This window comes from Symphodus melops (genome assembly GCF_947650265.1).
Source record: "Symphodus melops genome assembly, chromosome: 5".
Lineage (NCBI taxonomy): Eukaryota > Metazoa > Chordata > Actinopteri > Labriformes > Labridae > Symphodus > Symphodus melops.
In genome coordinates, this window is record NC_136695.1 from 17956876 (window position 1) to 17977720 (window position 20845).

General features: G+C 40.5%; 3 protein-coding genes across 4 annotated transcripts; 1 reads left to right on the forward strand and 2 right to left on the reverse strand.

Annotated features, from left to right (window-relative positions):
- Positions 1–523: 523 nt before the first annotated feature.
- On the reverse strand, positions 524–2380 carry fkbp14 (FKBP prolyl isomerase 14). The gene is made up of 4 exons (XM_079344305.1): positions 2033–2380; positions 1646–1797; positions 1429–1556; positions 524–1343 (listed from the first exon to the last, which is right to left on the reverse strand). The coding sequence occupies exons 1-4, from the start codon at positions 2227–2229 to the stop codon at positions 1185–1187; spliced, it is 636 nt and encodes a 211-aa protein (XP_079200431.1). The 5' UTR covers positions 2230–2380; the 3' UTR covers positions 524–1184.
- A 161-nt stretch (positions 2381–2541) lies between these two features.
- Positions 2542–10855, forward strand: plekha8 (pleckstrin homology domain containing, family A (phosphoinositide binding specific) member 8). Its single transcript, XM_079344304.1, has 13 exons — positions 2542–2734; positions 3159–3275; positions 3370–3525; positions 4312–4433; positions 4693–4851; positions 4963–5003; positions 5264–5370; positions 5966–6311; positions 7260–7345; positions 8235–8293; positions 8496–8697; positions 8791–8852; positions 8938–10855. Exons 1-13 carry the CDS (start codon positions 2695–2697, stop codon positions 9133–9135), a joined length of 1695 nt encoding a protein of 564 aa, XP_079200430.1. The 5' UTR covers positions 2542–2694; the 3' UTR covers positions 9136–10855.
- A 976-nt stretch (positions 10856–11831) lies between these two features.
- Positions 11832–19907, reverse strand: colq (collagen-like tail subunit (single strand of homotrimer) of asymmetric acetylcholinesterase). Of its 2 annotated transcripts, none has more exons than XM_079343698.1 (17): positions 19694–19907; positions 19003–19112; positions 18640–18741; positions 17857–17901; positions 17651–17677; positions 16808–16879; positions 16449–16511; positions 16319–16345; positions 16189–16233; positions 16063–16098; positions 15892–15972; positions 15609–15705; positions 14929–15059; positions 14461–14580; positions 14208–14334; positions 14000–14102; positions 11832–13912 (listed from the first exon to the last, which is right to left on the reverse strand). In XM_079343698.1, exons 1-17 carry the CDS (start codon positions 19788–19790, stop codon positions 13843–13845), a joined length of 1353 nt encoding a protein of 450 aa, XP_079199824.1. In that variant the 5' UTR covers positions 19791–19907; the 3' UTR covers positions 11832–13842. The 2 variants fall into 2 exon arrangements, with proteins under 2 accessions (XP_079199824.1, XP_079199823.1); XM_079343697.1 differs by having other exon boundaries at positions 14208–14349.
- Between the last annotated feature and the right edge of the window lie 938 nt (positions 19908–20845).

Consider the following 20845-nt stretch of genomic DNA (forward strand, 5'->3'; position numbering starts at 1 on the left):
ATGGGTGTCACAGTGGGAAGAAATGTGAGACTGACTGGTAAGGGTCCCAAAGGAGGAAGAGGCTTAGGATATGTTGCAAGGTTTTTAAACAGTCAGCAAATTCTTCTAGGGGACATTTGCCTTCTTACTTCTGACACTATGTTTGCCTGAATTTCATTGTATTTTTGAAGTACTTAAAAAAATTTGACTGTAGCAAGAAGTAAAATGAATTTCAAGTCTGTGATGGGTTTGAAAAGGACGGATTTTAACAACAACATATATCCATTGGTAATTAGGCATACTATTTGCTCAGTGAATGGTGATACTGCCTTGTTTATCAACAACTACTGGTTTGATTCCATCCTGTGGTGAAAATCTTTTGATATGCCAATTGTTGGGCTGTCATAAACTATTGGAGTAGACAGAGATTTCAATATTTGGCAAAGGTCCACCTTGAATGGTGAGGATTGTGGAGGATTGTCTTTGCAGCTAGTTTATATGGTTAACTCTATAATGAGCAAAAAAGATCTGCACACCAAGAAACTCCTGTTGGAGGATTTATTAACACGTGACATTTTAAATCAAACTGCTTTTCTCAGACTTGAAAAGAGAACATAAAGCAATTAGTTTGTTCATGACTTGAGATGATGCTGACAAAATGAAACACTGTCATTTCTGTTGTCATTGAGCCCCAATTTAAGGTGGAGTTTTTTTTTTAACAGCTTTTCATGGGTCATATGCGTGGTGTTATAGTTATAGTAACTGGGTGGAGGTGGCTTGGGTTGTGGCATGTTGGGCTGGCAGTGATGTTTTTTATAGCGCCCAGAATTTCTTGCGATGCCACTACTCACAGCGCATGTATCACAAAGATAACAGACAAATATAAACTTGAAGTTCACATATATGAAATGAAATAAAATAATTTAATTTAAAGAGAAGCAAAAACTGCAGCCTTAATACATCTGTGGTGACATTGTCAGTGCATGAGGAATGTAGATGTATAAATGTATGGATATCATTTTCTTGAAAAAACCTAAAAAACAATTAAGAAAGTGTATTAGAGTTTTTCCAAAAGTAATACAATGCAGAACAACTGTCATGTGAAAACAGCCCGGTGATCAATTCATATTTCCTTAATTTTTGTCATGTCCTGATGAAACGGGAACAGACACTCTGGTCGATAAAAAAAAGAAAAACAGGTGAAATCAGAGCTCATCATGCTGGTAGGTAAATTCTCTTGCAGATATGAAACCATCTTTATCCTCGTCCTCATTTTTGAAAATGTCATCCACCATCACTTCATGATGTGTGTCATTAGGTGAGTATCCATGTTTCTGAAATTCTTTCTTCAAGTACTCCTTCACCTGTTGTGTGGACAATAATAATCACTTTTAGCAATAATCAAACCCGTCATACAGAAAGGAAAAAGCATAATAAGACTTTTCAAACCTCCTGTCGAGAGAGCTTCCAGTCATCATTTAGATCCATGTCCCGGAAAGACTCATGGGACCTGGGACCATTTTGGATGTCCATGAGCTCGATGTCAAAAATGAGGGTACTACCAGGAGGGATCTTGCCTGTAAAGATGATTAAGGTATGATTTCGGATTAATTTTGAATAGGGGGTCTTTGATGCAAGTATACCATGCTTTTATAAACTATGTTACCTTTTCCTTCCTTGCCATATGCCAGAGATGGAGGGATGGTCAGTTTTCTGCGCTCTCCTGTGCACATGTCTTTGAGACCCTTATCCCAACCTTTGAGCACTTCCTTGATCCCAAGAGTGAACCACACTGGATTCTTATCGCCATCATTGCGACTGTCAAGCATTACAAGGATCGATCAGTTTTCTTTGAGAAAGAAGAGGTCAATGGACAATATAATAATATCACAAACATTTAAAGTAAGGCTAGAATAACAACCACCTTACTTACAAAGAGAAGTGATGAGATGTAGTCCATTAGATACATTTACAGCTATAGTTCTCGTGCAATGTGATAGGCAATTATCATAGGCTATAGATGAGACTTTGTAAGTTTTTAGTGACAAATTACCTTGAATGAAACCTGGTGCCATTGCTCTCCAAGAATCCATCGTAATGAACAAGAAGCATGTCTCCGTATTTTGACTTACGATAGCACATGAAAGGTTTGTGTAAAACTTCTATTTTCACTTCTGGCTCGGGTAGTTTACCCCCAGTGACAAACATAAAAAGTGAGGGCAATATCGAACAAATTGGAAAAATATTCATTTTGATAGACAAAGAAAATACTGACTAAAAAAAAGCATAAAATGCTAAGTTAAGGTTTTAAAATACAGTGACTTAAAATAGATGCATGTTAGGAATGCCAACTACGTGGCAGACAAATTCTGCAATGAACGCAGCCACTGTTTAGTTTTCTGCCCTGCTCCGTCTTCTATTGGATAACGGATTTCTAAACCCCACCCCTTTTATTTACTCTCCTATCCGAGCGGTCACAATTTGTGTCAATCACAATAATCCACGCCCACAACATCTAAGCCCCTCTGATGTAAAATGGGAGGGACGTCATTCATGAAAACTTTACGCACTTTTATCGACGTAGCTGAGATACGGAGCTGTGGACGTTACTCCACAAATCACACTCGGGGGGCCGATGGAGTCGCTGCAATCAGCTGTGCATCATTTTCTTGTGATGATAAACAAGTAATGAACGGCAAAACACGTCATTAAACGATGGAAGGAATGCTTTATAAGTGGACCAACTACATAAGCGGTAAGATGAGGGCGTAGTGGTCGGGTGGTTTGTGTCATGGTGCTCGTCGTTGCTAGCTAGCATGACAACGTGAAAGCGTACTTGTACTGAGTTTGAGATAACTGGCAGAGGGTGAGCTAACGTTTGCTAGTTACAGCTTGTGTATCATTATAAATAATAATAAAAAAAAGCTTCTTTGTTAGTAAAGCAAGTTACTTCAAGAACAAGAGGATAACTTAATTTGTGAAGAGTTCAAAGGTAGTGCTTGCTAGTGAAGGTAGTTCCCACCATCTGTCATTTTAATCTGACTTAACTGATTAGCTGTAGCTAACATAAAGTAAGTAAGGGTAACGCAGTGTTTCCCTGACTTTTACTAAATGATATAGTGATTACTTTTTAAACGGCACCATACAGACTATGTTCAACGTGTTCATTTTTCTTCCAGGATGGCAGCCACGTTGGTTTGTTCTTGATGGAGGAACTTTGTCTTACTATGACTCTCAAGAAGATGCCTGGAAAGGTTGCAAGGGCAGCATTAAAATTTCAGTTTGTGAAATCCAAGGTCAGTATTTGACTCACTTTGACCACTGTGTTTCATCGTGCAGTTTGTGTTTATAAATAACTTGACCTCTTGTGCGGTGCTGTGATTTTCTCAGTTAATTCCTCTGACTCTACACGAGTTGACCTGACCATACCAGGAGAGCAGTACTTTTACCTCAGAGCCATCAATGCAGCAGAGAGGCAAAAATGGCTGGTGGCACTGGGAACAGCGAAAGCCTGCCTGACAGACAACCGGACAAAGAGAGAGAAAGGTATGAAGATACCCTACAACACTGGTGTCCAAACTTTTTGTCTCGCAGGACAAAATTGTTGCAAGAATCACTCGGGGGCGAAAGTTTTTTTTTATTTTTTTTAAAAAATTGTTTAATTAATGTTGTAAGGAACTTTTTCTATTTTGACCTGTTAAAAAGTAATGTAAATACACTAACGAATTACAGTGAGAAACATTTTTTTCTAGTTTCTTTGAAAACATAGTAAGGCTTTGTAGATCAGACTCAAAAGTTCCACAAAAGGAAACCTTAAAGAAAAAGACGTCAACTACCTTGAGTTTTTTGTAGTTTTTAATTGGTCTTTTATTTGTTTTTTCTCAGAATCAAACCTGTAACATGGTTAATTTTTCTTGTAAAAGCTTTCTGTATTTAGCTCAAGCTATTAAATAGTGAAACAGTCTGCTTATTTCCAAAAAGTATGCATAGGTTCATTATCATAGTTAACTAAACTGTGGATAATAAACAAAGCTGTTAAAAAAAGAATAAAAAACGCATATGTTGTACTCAACATTTTCTATTTTAGGAATATCTTTCAGCCCTTGATAACATGAAGAAAAAAAAAAAGCCATCTGAATGAGGCCTTGGGCCAAAATGTTTTAACTCTTCGATTTGAAGTCGGGGGTCACAAAAAAACCCTCTCGAGGGCAGCAAATGGCCCCCGGGTCACACTTTGGACACCCCTGCCCTACAATTCAAATATGAAAAACAAATAAGAAACACAAAATATTGTTAACACCTGTCTTCATGTTGGACCATTTGTTGATACAGAGCTCCAGGAAAACACAGAGGCGCTGAAAACGAAGATGTCCGAGCTCAGATTGTACTGTGACCTTCTCCTGCAACAAGTAAACAGGATCAAGGAGAATGATGAGCTGGGAGACACAGCAGAGGTAAGGTTAAAATGTGGATGAACTGACGAAATAAGAGAAGCTACTGTCTGCGTTTAACTGCTGTATTGGGAGGCTAGCACAGCATTAAATGAAGTGTGCCAGTGCTTGTAATGCCAGAGAGGTAGCAAATGTTAGCACGAGGGCAGTTTAATAACCTTTATGGTTACCCCACCAAATATCATAATTGCGTCCCCCAGAGTTTAGAGTGTCGATTAGATATGTGACAGTGCTGACTGATTTTGTATGATGGCTTTTTCAGACAGGCATAGACACGGGAAACATTGTGAAGTCTACATGCACCACTTTCCTCAAGACTCTAGAGGAATGCATGCAGATAGCAAATCGTACTTTCAGTACAGACATGGCAACGCAGAGTCCACCAGGATCTCCTACAGAAGCAGCCATCAAACCTCTCAAGGTATGTCACCACCCCCGTGTCAGTCTTATAACCCCAAAATATCCAGTATAAGCAGCACGGCTCTAAAGTGGTTATATATTAACCATCTCCTGATTTCTTTATCTTTAACAGATTAAACCTGGCAATCATTTAAATCTGAATCTTGAGGAAAAGTAGGTGACTTTTTTTTGCCCTTACATATTCATGTTACGTTTCTTTCTATCATTTCAAAGTCACTTTGATGTCCAAAGTAGCATTCAGTACAGTGAAGCAGAAATGAAATACCCTCTCAAATGTTTTACTGTTCACAGTAAATGATTAGATTATTGTTTCAATTCAATGGCTGTAGATTAAGCTGCCTGTTGTGTTTTCCCCCCCAAAGGAAAACAATCCAATTTCTACAGCTAACAAATAGTTTTCCTATTCATTCAAGATGGAGAGATTTACCTGAAACAATTGCACATGAAAACCAGAGCCTTGACCCTGGAGCAGAGGGACCAGATGAGCCTGACAGACCGGATCACTACTCCACCCCATCAGGTGAGTCTGCTGTCCTAACAGCCACCCTGAGGTAACAAACCTCACAATATTACTTAAAGTAATGCTCCCATGTATTGTTTTGGTTTAACATTTACATACACTATTTCACCTTCTTCTTTCAAGGTTTTTTTTTTGCTATCGTGCCTTTTATATCTGAGAACAGGTAGAGCTAGTGGGGAATGACATGCAGGAAAGGAGCCCTAGGTTGTACTTGTGCCCGGGCTGCCTCCATACTTGATGGACTTAAATGCTAACCTTATTTCACTGTTCATACTTCTTTGTCAACTTATTTTTAAAATCAATAGACAAGTCTCATCTAAGTCTATTTGGTATGAGAATTTTGATTTAATACAGCACTGTGTCTGAATAATTTAAATTGATCAACAGACTACACAGTGTTCATCTGACATAGTTACATTTTTATTTTAAAAAACTATTTTGATTTGTTTTAAATAAAAAAAATTTGATGTCTCGTTTATAAATGCCTTAGTGTTCTTTGTCCGGTGTTTTTATTTCATGTCTTGACTGTGACTGCTGTAACAGTGTGCTTTTCTTGCAAAGGATTAATAAAGTATCCATCTTCCGTATCACGCAGACAGTGAAGCAGCAAACGGCACTGGCTTGCTCCTCGAGGAGCAGGTCACTCCTTCATCGCACACTACCCAGAATACCTCTGACATCGAACAGTACGAGCAACCGACCGAGGGGGGTGAGGGAAGCGGAGAGGACGACGACGCGAAAGAGACGGAAGAAGAGCAGAAGCACAAAGTGGACCAAAATCAAGATCACGACAACAATCACCAGGAAGTGAATGCTGTGCAGCCTCAGCACCAACAGGAAGCTCTTCCTGACCAAGAGGAGGCTCAGCAGGAAGGTGACACTTCAACAGAGCAAGAAGACACAGGGCAGGTGGAAACTTTCTTCAGCACAATGAGTCACAGGTATGAAAATGCTACTCAGGAAGGTCACATTCTTTAGTTCACATACACACTGTATGAAGAAACGGAACAATGCTCTGTGACATTTCACTCTTACAGTATTAACATGATCCAGTCCGAGCCGTATGTGTAGAACTTTTTGTCTTTGAGGCACTGCACTTTTAAGACGTAGTTAATGTAAAGAATAGTATGTGCTACAGTGTTCCACAGAATATATGTGACATAACAAGTCTGAAAGATTTGAACTGAATTCAGATGTTTGGATGAGTGTTTTATATTAGTGTGTTCTCTCTTGATCACATGACACAGAGAGAGGCCCTCAACTGATAATTGGGTTTGTAAAGCTATATTCTGTTTCACTCTTTATTATAAATATATCAGACTTTCCTTCTTTCTTTCTTTCTTTTTTTTTTTTTAAATTTTGACGAGTGTTACTCAGCAGTGCTCTTGAGTTCTTAAGTCTCTTCTGTATATTTAAGCTAGAGTCTAAACCAGTACACTTTAGAACTTTTCATTGATACGATCCCTGCAGAAGAAGCCCACACACACACACACACACACACACACACACACACACACACTATTATCTATCCAGAGGAAGGGATTTTTATTTGTGTTAATATGTGCAATTCTACTTTTGACAACCTCAGAGAAGACCCCCCCCCCCCCCCCCCCCCCCCTGGATTTAACCAGTCTTTACCTCAAGGTGGGGATCATTTTGAAGCATAATCATGAACAAACAAGCAAACACTGCTCTGAAGCTGTAGACTCAGTAGCTGCATAGTCTCAGGTATGGTCAGGCGTAGGATTGCATGACACTGTGTGAGTCATTTCTCTGGCTTGATTTTGATGCTTGTATCTTTTTCTGTTTGATGCGATCAAATAAAAACTGAAATGGCATACTCGGCTCTAATATATTCTCCTGTTTGAATCTGTTCTACTTTTTTTTAGATTTAGTGATATAAGACTGGACGACGACAGTGGTATCCCTACTCAAGAGTTTTTGGACTCATGCTATGCAATAGTGCCTGTATTAGGTAGGCTGCTCACTTTTAGTCTCCTCATCTTTAACCTGTTCCTCTTCCTCCTGACACCACACACACACACACACAGACACACGTGGTCACCCTGTCAAACGTTTACATGGAACACGTTCTTCTGGTGCTTTCCTATCATCTCTGCATGCTCTGTCATTTCTCTGTATTTGAGTAAGAGCATCCCTTTTCTTTCATCTTGTCATAATTTCCCTCTGCACTCGACTGTTTTTCCTCGTTTCTATTACTCTTTGTGGTCTGTTATATGTTTTATGTGTCCTCGTCTCTGGCCTACACATGGGTAAGGTAAACATTACAGCTTCAGTAAAGATGGAAACCAGTTCAAGATTTTGACTTTTTTTTTTTTTTTTGTAAGCCAGTTGACCAAAAAACAACCAAGAATATGGAAATAAGGATCCTTCCTGTTGTGAGATTAATCAGGCAACTCAAATATATTTGAAGTAGAGATGGAGTAAATATAAAAACTTGGCTGGTTGGGCTGGAGATGCATCTTAACGGCCATCTTTGATTTTTGCCCATGTGTTACATACGATCTCTAACTTATTAACAATCATCTGCACAGGTCCTGGACATACTTAGATACCAGGAGATAGCAGTGTTTGTTTAAAAAGATTGAATTACTCATCAGAAGCAGTTTTTACAAAGGTCCGCTAAATGTATAAATGTCTATTCTCTATTAATATGTATAACACAACTATATATAACGTGTCCCACAGAGAGTCGTACGCCTTCATATTCTCTCATACAACATGTAGAACTATATTTACTGAAGTCTGTAGACAGGATTTCCTCCTTTACAAAAAAGCAGCTTAACATTCTTCCTAGTAACGAAACAGCAACAAAGAAATGATGATGGATTTTATCTCCTCAGACAAGCTGGGCTCCACAGTGTTCGCTCCAGTTAAAATGGATTTTGTTGGAAATATCAAGGTATGTGTACGCATTGTTGATGCATCATCTTAGAAATAACTACACATTTCTACTCGAGTCATTGTCGTCAAGAAATGTCCCTTAAACGATCTTGTTTCTTCACATTGCATAACTTTTATACAACATCAAGTTTAAGCCACGTTTTAAAAAACAAAACAAAAAAACCCAGAAGTGTGTGTGTGTGTGTGATTTCACCCTTTAGAAAATTCACCAGAAGCTGATGTCGGACCCTGACAGCTTCCCCACACTACAGTCCATCGTGCTGCATGAAGTCCACAGAGACGTTGCCAAGGTTCGCAACTCGGCCACCGAGGCTCTGCTGTGGCTCCGACGAGGCCTGAAGTTCCTCAAAGAGTTTCTGTCAGAGGTCAACGCTGGAGAACAAGACATCCAGGGGGCACTGAGTGAGTCCGATTTTTGAAGAGGCAGTCTACCAATACACAAATCTATGTCTATTTGTATCTATCAGGATAAATCATGCTCCGTCCTTCACTCAGATAACGCCTATGGAAAGACCCTCCGACAGTACCACGGATGGGTTGTGAGAGGCGTATTTGCTGTAAGTATTTCTCACTCTGGTCTGTCCTTTGAAGAGGCTGATCTGTGCTTTGAGTTCGACCTAACTTGTTGCTGTGTTTTCCCAGCTGGCCCTACGAGCTGCGCCGTCTTATCAAAGCTTCAGTGCCGCCCTGGTGTCGACAGAAGGTGACGAGCTGAAGAGCAGCTTCATCAGCGGCTTGCACAGAGACCTGGGAGTGTACCTGCCCGCCATGGAGAAGCAGCTGGCTGTCCTGGACGCTCTGTACGATGAATACAACCTGGAGTCAGATGAAGTGGTGTGAACGTGAACACGGAGACCAATCCAGGCTCAAGCAAGAACAGAACCTGACTGCTGAGGGCAGAGTTATAAAAACTGCTGAAGGAAAGGGAAAGATTCATCAGTGTGTGTCTCCTGTATAAAACAGTGTGGGCGCGTCCCTGAAAGGGCTTACCAGTGGTTCTGGACTCTCCCACTGTAGAGGCTCTAGTTTTGAAGAAGGTATTGATGTGGGTGTTTGGGAACCCACAAAGGGGCACAGCAAGCATCAACAATGAAGGCATTAATGGCTGACAAAATGTAGTTTCTGGGTCTTGTTTAAAAGACTCTATAAGACAGTGAAGGGATTAAGCCCTGTTGTGCAGACTCCCACCCTAATGATTCATGGTGACTATTTTGTGTAGATTCTGGTATTGTGGCTTTTTATGGACTGTACGTGTTTTGAGGGTACATAAGCACAGGGAGTTTGGTTCCTGTAAGATCCCTGGAAGATAACGTTTGATTGTCTTTGATATACAACAATTATTTTAGTCCTGATTGTCCTGCCCCATGGTTTTATGAAACAGGGGAATCTTGCAGCTAACAAAAGCGCTATTTATTGAAAAACTGTCAGGTTGTTCCAAAGCCCAATGTATGCCTAAAGTATGTAATGAAATTGCATAATGTGCTAACATTAGGTTTTTTAATTAAGTAAGCAAAATGCACTGATAGTTGAAGTTAAGAGGAAATATTACACAGCTATTATATGATTAATATAATCAATAATAATTGTGTTTTATTCCCTGAAATCTTAGTCTAAAGCCTGCAGTTTTTGGCTGTATTGTTTTATACCGCTAACATGCTATGAGCTAATACTTCAGAGACTCTTCACGGGACCAAAAAGAAACTGTCATGTGAATGGCTTTAGCCCGAGCTGCCTACAGCACCACAACACTTAAGAGTGAAATAACACAGTGTAGCTGTTCAAGTACTGACAACTGCTGAATATTTATGTCGGCATCCTCTGCACAAACTTCTGCATATTATGCATTTTCACAGTGTCTGTTGATCATGTCTTAAGTTATGATGTTTATGTCATGCGGACTGTGAGATATGGGCGGAGCTTTTGAATAAATGTATAGACATTAGTAGCCCTAGAGCATGTGGATTGATTGCATGATTTTATGTATTAAGTAACATAGATGCCATTGGAACATGATTATAGGCAAAGACCTATAATTAATGTAAGTAAACTGGACATCTTAAATGGGACAGATTTATAAAAGTTACCTTTAACCTTAAGGCTGTTCTACAGATTTTCATTTTTCTTCACCATTTCATGGTGGCACTCTGCTGCATTTACTTGAGTGTTTCTACCAGCCATACTCAATATTTGATGATGTCGATTCAACGTAGACGTGGTAAGACTCCACGTCCTGGACAGGTTTAAGTTTGTCCACAAATTCACTGAGCCATTCACACGCAGCAGGAACATCCTCATAGGGCTATTATTCACAAAGACGCACCGCAAAGTATTTTTCACTTTATTTTGATTTTTTTTGTTATTGTTTGAGATGTCTGGAATGCAGTCAGTAATACATTGTCAAGTCGAGAATTTGCAGAAGTTTTACACAGCTGGGATGCAATGTTGTTTAATTACCTTGTTTATCCTGAAAGTATGTTGTTGTAATAAAATGTTTTTTTTTTCTATGATTGTATATAAGATGCTATTGAATTTTTACAAAATAAATTACTAAGTTGTCCAAGTGTGTATTAAGTCCTTTTGTAGTCAAATACATTGTCATCTAAATCTCATTTTTAATTGGCCCTCGCTCAGTTCATTCTTCACTGATCTTAATAACAGCTGCATTTCTTTGCCATCTGTTAAATGGGTGTTTTGCATGTGCTGTGGTGGTGTATCCTCTGCCAGGACTACAGCACTCTGCATGCCAGCCATGGCTGCCTATAGGTCAGGGATTTTCACTCAGCCTCTTCCAACAGCTGGGTCCCTGCCTGCCTGCCTGCCTGCTGTCCCTGTGGCCTCTTTTGCATCGCCCCCATAAGAGTAATCCCACACCACACTACCTGCACCGAAATAATCCTTTTGTTGGAAAAAGTATTTAAATACACTCATCAAGTTATACCTGTTAATACCTGTGAGGGGTCAAAATAGATCCTGCTGACCACAAGCTGAACTTCATGACCGGTGTCTTTGAGAGAGTGTTGATCAATGTCGACTGCAATCAGCAAAAGTTCATAAATTCATTTGAGTGAAAGAGAACTGTTCAAAAATCCTCCTAAACTTTGTGGATTCTTACGTGTGCTTAGCAGATCTTTTCATTACAGAATCAGTTTGGCCTCTGTATCTTCAGCAACATTTTACTGAGACATCTGTGGTACAAATCTGATTGGCTCGGTCAGGGGAATGCACATGATGGGATAAATATGCTAAGGTAAGCTATTACTTGGGCATCTCAGCAGACAAATTGTCCTGATTTGATTTGGAAAAGAAATAGGGCACCCTAATAGGGTTATATGTTCAAATCCAGCCGTGAACATCTCTGCTGTAACAGTGCTGCCTGTGCCCAGCCTGTATCGCTGTGTCACATCTCCAGGCATTGACTCCTTTCTGATGGCTTTCATGGCATGAGAACAAAAAGCTACTATTGCCAAGAGATCAGTGTGGTTTGCTTACTATTCAGCCTAACGCTGCACTTTGAGCGGAGCTGCTGACAGCATCTTTTTCCCACTTGATAGATATCTGCTTGTCTTTTTTTTTTTTTTTTTTTTTTTACAGTTAGTGCGTTGAGAAAAACATCAATAGCATCTCTATCTCTGTCTCTTGGAGTATTGCACAGCACCTAATCACTGTCACCACAGAGAGGAAACAGAGATGCTGACAAACCCTTGACTTCACGGATAAACGAGAATAAAAGAGTGAGGAAAGCTTTTTAGGATGATCATTTTATTCCATTTTTAATTATCCACAACTACTGTATAAATCATATAATAATAAAAAAGACTGTCACAGTGCATACTATGTTTCATTAGCCTTACAGTACGTTACCACATGCAAGTTATGTTTAAGCAGTGTTGTGCATACACAGGACAGGACACAGCACAGCAGCACAGGCCACAGACACAACATTCAACACAGTTCCCAACAGGTTTCTGAGCTTTGTGCATGGCACAGTTCATCACTAGGATATAAGAAGTGTCACACATACAGTACTTCTTAAGACACCTGCTATGCTAACAAACGCTACAATAATTTACAAAATACTGCCTGACAAAGTGGAAGCGTTTCACACATGGTAGCAAAAGCATGCGGAGTTGATAACAGTCTTCATTTTTCAATTGCTTACACGTCACCTGACAACATCTAAGTATGGCTGAGAAAAGTCTCCCTTGGCACTGCGACTCGTACAGTAGCTTATGACATGTCAGCTTATATATCGGAAAAGTCTTCTTTTTTTTTTGTTTTATAGCCCAACACACAGCAGACGACATCTAGACTGTTAAGTTTACTGTTGAGCTTCTCTGTTGCTGTGTACACTGTAAGACAGAAAGACTGGATAAAGAGGTATTAGAGTAAATACAGTAATGACCATAGAGCAGGCTGGAATTGAATTTCCTTCCACCTTTAGCAGCTAAACAGACGACTCCTTGCCTTTTCCTGTGCCGTGAGAAAATTAAGAACGTAACAGTTTTAAGCCTTCACATATACAATATTTCATTTCTGGTTGAAGCGCAGAGAGGAAACTCGATCATGTGGACACTTTAAAGCTTTTTTTTCTGGAGTGTTCCTGTGCGCTTCAGCATACAGTCACTGTCATTTCATTTTACAAAGAGAGTAGAGGAGGTTGCCTGTGAAAGGTGATGTGTGGATCTACATAACCTGTTATTTCCTGAGTATTGTTTATATGTTTTAAATCTTGTCCAGACTCAGTGTTCTTGTTAAGTCTATTACCTCCACAAGCGAATGAAGCCTCTGAAGTATGGCCTCCTGGTATAACAGTCTCACAGAATTATTACAAGTGCGTTATCCATATATCATGTATTATTCCCTCTATTTACACTTTGTATGTGCCAAGTTTTACTTCACAACTGACATTCTGAATTTGATACTGACACTACACAGTTCAAGCCTTGTTGTGGCAATAATAAGGAAAGAGTTGTTTACATGCTTGGAAAGTGACAGCTGCTGTCGTGGTTTCAGTAATCCCAGCCTCATGCAAATGCTGTGCACTCATTCACACTGCAGCTGAATACCTGAGGCCAATGCTCTGGATGCCCCGCTGCCCCACTTTTTTGTTTTCCTCTTTCAGAAACTAGGTCAAGATCAATGCACTTCTGGCTCCTCTGCAACATCTCCATCCTTCGCTTTTTTAAGTCGTTGCCTCGCTGTCACACAACTGTGCATCTTGTTTTCAGTCCATTTAGGCGGGGTGAGGAGGCTGGTCTTGAGCCCTGCTTGTTAAGACAGAGAGCAGTTGTCCTGTGCATTTCCTATGTGTGAGCGAAGGCGTTCCACCTCCACTGATTGGCTAAAACTCCAGAGTTTTACACGAGGAGTTTTATACATGTGTTTTATGGGGGGGTTTTTTTCATCATAGAAATAGAAATTTCATCACTGGCCTCTAACTTCAGAGTCCTTTGCTTGGATCATCAATATTTTTTTTGCATCAATATTCCTGTTATGTGTCAAGCAAATAACACACAGAGGATCCCGCTGCAGCTTTCAGCACTCTCCTCAAGTGAAGTACTTGCAGTTTGTGGAGTCAATAACACAGTATGGTGTGCATTTGAGGTGACCATATGACCTAAAAACACAGTAAAAAAAAGCTCATTTTACCAGGTGTAACCTTTCAAAAATACATTTTAAACATATAGTTTAAGAGTTTGCTTACCCTGGAAGGTATGAATTACATGTCTGATATCCAAAGTCCTTCCCATCACACTCCTCAGCCCCCTCATAGCGGTACCCATCTCCACAGTAGGCATGTTTACACTCTGTGTAAAGGGGAGACAGCAGAGGTGGAGGTGTCATGTTATCTATGTGCAGCAAATTAAAAGCTAGCTATATTATTGACCACCAATCACGGACACATGACTTACTAACGCAGCCGTCAGTGACGACTCGATTTTTGTCATCACACTCCTCCCCGCTGGATATCTGCACAATCCCGTCACCACAGTAACCTTCGTCATCGGGAGCATTTTCCATCGATTGGAACGGTGTCAGCTGGAATGGAAAAGTCTTTAACAGAGTTTAAAAACTTGACCACATTGGAAATAATTGCTTGAAAATGAAAACGTTAAAAAAAAAGACAAAATAGTCAAAAAATATAGATATATATTGCAGTGATACCTGGATTGGCAGCCAGCCATCGATGTCTTTGAAATAGAGAGATCGCTCATCTTTACGGAATGCAAGAGCGTTCTCTATGTTAAGACGCTCCAGTTCTTCCTCATTGCTCACAACAAATATCTGAAAGGAAGCAAAGTGAGGAACTATGTCATGCTTTTATAACTGAGTGCATTTTGAATGAGAAAGTTGAGTGCTGTTGGAGGGAAAAATCTTGAAATATTGAGCCTCAGAATGTAATATCCTGGGTTGAGATACTGTCTCAAAGCAATATCCTTCTTAGTCGTAGTAATGTGATCTTATAGACATTTTTTTTTTTTATCTTTCAAAATGACAAAACCCAGTGTGTCTTAAATGTAGTTAAAGTTGCATCGTATCTGATATTTCTCAAAACAAAGCAGAATTAAATTAATTAAATTAATTAAATATAAATATTTCATATCTGGCTTAAAGGATTCCGATATCACTCACTGCTGGAACTTTGGCATAGCTTCCTCTTGAGGGATAATCATCATATGGGAAGCTACTGAGAGAGCCGCAGCTACACTTTCCAGGAGGCCCTGGTGGACCTCGTGCACCCTTTGTTCCTACCATGTACAGTCCTTAACATAAACAGACAGGAAACAATATGTTACACACACATACAGAAACAAGGCAGGAACAGGTAAGATAGCATGCAGGAGAAACAATGAGCTACAGTGACTGCTGAAGAGCGCTCAGGATATGATGTGTTTTTTTAAATTACAAATAGCAACACACACAAACATCTTAGTTCAAACTTAAACCTGCTCAAAGATATGAAATGTCATGTGCATTATCAGGTGACATAATGCTTGAGTAAGTAAGAGAGGTTGTCAATCTGTAAATCCCTTTTAGCCTTTAGCATGATGTCATAGTGAAAGCATCGTGTTTCTCCTCAGCGGATAGAGTCTCTCCTCTTACACTTGTCTAAGCCCTGCTTCCTTTTGCTGACAGAGAGTTTATTCTCACTCTGGTATCACAGCGTGTCACTTTCTCACTGAGCAGAATACGTGCTGGGTCACACACAGATCCACTTATTTAACAGAGATGTAGAATACGTAAAGCCTTAAATGAACAGGACGTCTGTGTTTAAATCAGCATTGTGTTGAAGCTGTTGAAAATCTTCCCACCTGTAGCAGGTGAACCAGGAGGACCAGGGTGGCCGGAAGGTCCCTGTGGGCCTGCAGGTCCCATGGGACCCACACTGCCCGAGTCTCCTTTCATTCCCTGATACACAATTATAGCAATGCCCAATGTGGTCAGATTAATCACACTGTGTTGTATAAAGTTTCAGAGATCAAAAGTGTGAAAAACTTGAAGTCAATGTTGAGTCCAGAAAAATATTTTTTCATCAATAATACAATTACAGAAACAAACACACACCTTAAAAATATATATAATGTAACTCCTCACCTGCTTGCCTCTCTTTCCTGGTCGCCCAGTGGGTCCTCTGTTTCCTGAGATTCCAGGTTCTCCTTTTGGACCCAATTCACCCTGAAAACATGTAAATCTACTCAGTATTCTGTTTGGTGAGATTTGGAAACATAAACTTTTGTTATTATTTCTTGTTTAAATGTTTCTCACTTTCTGTCCAAGCATTCCCGGGAAACCCATCGCCCCCTGCACATGAAGAGCAATCATTCATAACTTTGATTGCATACAGCATTGATTCACGACAGTGCATTTATCCAAAACATTATCTCTGCCTACCTTGTCGCCTTTGACTCCACTCTCACCACGATCACCTCGAGAACCCTGAAGTAGCACATCACAGTGTGTTACATAACAGATAATCAATATGTCTTATTGCATTTTAAACGTTTCTGAGACAGGTACAAACCTTTTCCCCTTTATACCCTGGTAACCCCTAGAAATAAAATGAGCAGAGACACAAAATGTTCAACTAACAGGTGGAAGAAGTGTTAAGGTAAGATTATGACATATTGTAGAAGGTTTTATGTGGATCGTACCCGGGGCCCAATTGGTCCTCTGGCACCAGGCAAACCCATCAACCCGGGGTCTCCCTTCTCACCCTGAAATGTTAAAAAAAAAAAAAAAAGTCAGGACAGAACATGTGTGGATTGGCTTCGTTGTTTTCTATGACGTTCTCCAACGGTTAATTAAAAGCAGACTATAAAAAATGATTGCAAACTAAAATGCTGAAGGTATTTTTTTCCCCACAAAATGTCAAGCATATGTTACATAATAAAGTATATTATAATATACAGTTTAAGCAAATAATCTACTCTACCTTATATTTGCACTTACTGGTCTCGTGGAGTGTTATATTATTGTTATAGTCTCTCGATGTGAGTCTTGACTTACTCACTTTGGGCCCAGTTGGTCCTGGCCATCCAGCTGGTCCCTGTTTCCCAGGAAGTCCAGGAGGACCTGTCCGCCCCTAAAATCAGACATCAGTTTTCAGCGTCTCAGAAATAGAAATACAAGTTAAGGATAACAAAACAATTGCTGCAACAGATAAAGAAGCAGCTCTCTGTTTATAAATAAACGACTCTAATGCGTGGCTTCTCTGCTGCCTAAGCTTACAGCCTTCTTGCTCCAGTATTTATCAGTCACTGCTGCACATGTAGGGGGAGAATGACTTTAACGAGCCCTGTCACTTTGCTCTCTTTAATTAAATGATGGGCTGTATATAGAACAGTAGCCTGTGCTTGTGGGAAATAAAATGATTTATGACCTGGCTGAAGCACTAAACTAAATTGCACTGCGGTGCTGCAAAGCTGCTCCGTCAGACCACCGGCCGGTGAAGCTCTCCCAGTGGGCCATTTTAACAGCTCGACCACAATGTCTGATCATTCAAGGGGATCAATCGCTGTGCCCTGAGCTTTCAATAAAGCTGTGTGGGTTTTCATAGAGAGGAAGGGACAGCTGACAGGGAGGATGGGTTTCTTTGTTGGGTCAACAGCGAGAGGAGACCTGCATGTTAATCATCAAAACAGTCCATCTCAGCATCTCTGAATCCCCTGCATCCTGTCAGTGTCTTTGCTGTCTCCTGTCAAGGTTGTTCTCTCTCACAATCTCTCTTGTACACAGCCAGGGAATGGCAGTGCTCGCTCTGGAGTTACAGCGAGCAAGCGGGCAGAGGCAATGCATCTCGATTTTGAGTAAATCCACTTAGCGGGAATATGGAGTGATTAATGGAGACTCTCACCTTTTGCCCAGGTCTTCCGATTTCTCCCTGACGACAGGATGCGGAGGAGGGGACAAGGACAGGAGTTGTTTAATGGGCTTCTAGGAAGCATCTTCAAATCATGTGCAACAGGTTTATTAAAGTGAAATTATAAAATGATGTGTAGCTTGTGAAATCCTTTTTGAGATACATAAACAAGAATAATCACGGGGAAGTAAACTGCTTACCTTTTCTCCCTTTGGCCCTCCTATCCCAGGTAATCCAGGTGGACCCTGATGATCATAAAAAACAATACCTGACATATGCTTGTAAATCATGGAGATATTTATCGAAATGAGTTTATTGTCCACATCCCAACACAGAGTCATGCCTGCTCCTTGAAGCCCACAGCTGCAGTTTCAATTAGCTAAAGGCTGAGTGGTCACTATTGATTTAAAAAGTGCCTCGCGGGGTCTCTTCTGATAAACTGGGACTGTAACAGCCTGAGCTGGGCAAAGCTTTGACAATCATTTAGTGATTCTGCATTTCGCCTACAGCATGCTTGGCTTACAAGGAGATTCGATTTATAAGAAACATATTGAACAAAACTGTCTAAATGTCTCTCATCACCAGAGTACACAAACAAACGTACACATGCTTGTGTTGGTAATCCCTGGAATTTACGCAGACCAGTGTGCCTTTCCAGACAGACAGCTCTTTGGACAATTTCTGAGGATGATGTGTGGCGCACTGGCAGGCAGTGGAAAAAGGCTATTTGTGTCCGAGCTAAATGTAGAGCGTTAATGGGTCGCTGTGTTGCATGGGCCAGAGAAATCCCCAACTCCTGCCCTGCAGGAACTCTCAAGTTGGAGAGGAGACAGGGGTCATATAGTGCTGGAGAACTAACCCTCAACACCTTGAAGACTATACAGACCTCAGCATGGCTGGGACGGTCTGACAGGGAATCGTAGCTGGGGAGATGTGAAAGTGGAAATGGAAATCAACGGTAGTGGAAACACTCCTGACCCTACCTCAAGACCAGGGGGACCAGCTGGCCCGGGGAGTCCTCGGACGCATGCAGAACCTTTGTCCTCACTTCCCGACTCTCCACGGTTCGATGAAACGCTTTCCATCTGTTTTTTTTTTTTTTTAAAAAGAAGGTACTTTTAAAGCTCTTTAAAGAGAAGAAAGTCAACAGTTTTATCTTGACATGGTAAACTAAAGTTTGTAAGTGTCTGTATACATTTCAGACATGTTCAGCCATTCCTTCATGTAAGTGCTTTTACTGTGTCATTCAGGGGTCAAAACACACTAAGAGAGGGGGCCGATTGGACGCCATCCAAGGACAACACACTGATATTCCACAATAGACAGTCACATGACTTTTGACTCACATGAGCGTGGCGGCGCCAAAGTGAAGGGGGTGGAGGAAACAGTGGGGGTGGCGGAGGACTCAGTAAACAGCATGGGTTGAACCTCTTCTGCTCCTGCTGCGGTCTGAGAGCTGTGAGATGGGTGCATGCAGTCAGTAACAGGAGCAAATAATCAGAGTCAGAGGAGGCCATGTTATCTGCAAAGTCTGCACGTGAATGATCCCTTTTTTTCAACATCAGTATGCTTAAATTATAATTGCACATGGACATGCACATGACATTAGAATCATCCCATACATATAGAAACTATCTGAGAAATGAGAGGTGACATGCACGAGGAGCATGTGCAACGGGGAAACAGGTGCAAACTATCAGATCCTGACACCCGTCCAGCAGAGTTCCCAGAGTTAGACACAGATATGAAGTGCCTGTGCGTCTCACTGAACGACTGGAGCAGGTCCTGGCTATTTATAGAGGCATTTTTAGTCTCCCTCATGGACAACAAGAAAATAAAAACAAGAGTATTTTTTGCAAAGAACATAAGCTCAAATGAACCCTAAGACTAGACATTTAAGGAAAATGCGTTTACAGCACCACACTTTCAACACTTGTGCATGCATGGTACTGTAGTACAGTATAACACACATACACAAACACACACACACACACACACATGCAGGATCAATCAGTCTCAAGATATAAATGTTCTTACCTGCTGGGAATGAAATAAAGCTGTCCAGAAAAGAGGACTGAGCCAGGCCATAACAGAACCACAGAGGCAGATACAGTCCAAGCGTTAGAGGAGTCATGCTGCTCCAGGTAGTTTCCTGACTTTTATTTTCTGATCCACAGCAGCCCTTCACACACAGCTTTCTTCTCTCCCCCTCTCTCCTCACTGTCCTCTCCTTCTGCTCCCCTCCCTCTCCCCTTCCTCTCCGCTCTGTCTCCTTTACGCCCTCAGAAGAGGGTACGCCGACCAATGCCCATTAAATCTTTCCTCTGCATCGGTGTGCGCTAAAATTACAGTAGACAACCCGCCAGCTGCTTCGGGTGCCAATATTAGATCTCTACTACTGCAGGGGGTGCCTTTTGTTGTTTCCACTCTTCTCTCGGGGAGCTTTATCATGACTGAGCTAAAGGGGACTTTTCTGAGAAAGGTTCAGTCAGGCTTCTGCATGACTATAGCATATGTGCATGTTGATTTTACCCGTCTTCTGGTTGTTTTTATATAAATATTAACACAATACCATTTGTGCATCCCATTTGTCTGTTGTTCATTAAGTGCAGGCGAGATTGGTTTGATTGCCCAGTATGTCCCACAACACTGTGTGCCTTCATTTCTTAAAAATCACTTTCAGTAAAGTCCTTCAGAAATAATTTTTCGGCCATTTACACAAAACAGACATGCACTGTCGTTAAATACCTTAATTTAGACTTAATAAGGGGGTGCATTGTAAAGTACTGATATAAAAGTATGCGTCATAAGTTAAAAAAAAAAAAAGATTACACTGTGCATAACTTTATTTGAAATACACATGCATTAATGAATAAAAAGTTTTCATTTTGTGATATCATTTTGTTACACTCTTATATCTAATCTATTTATAAGTATGTACATATATATTGCTCTCTTTTTAATTATCTTTTTTGTTGTCTTTCTATAACTGACCTCATAATTGAAATATTAATAATTAATAATTAAGACAGCAGAATTCCACTCGCTACTTGTGATAACATGCGTCAGGCAAGGTGGGAAATCAAAAGGGTGTACATTTCTTTTACTGTATGTATGAGAAAATGTAAATACTGTTGACCATCACGTTTTACTTTCCACTTTCCTTTTCATAGTTTAGGGAATCAAAGT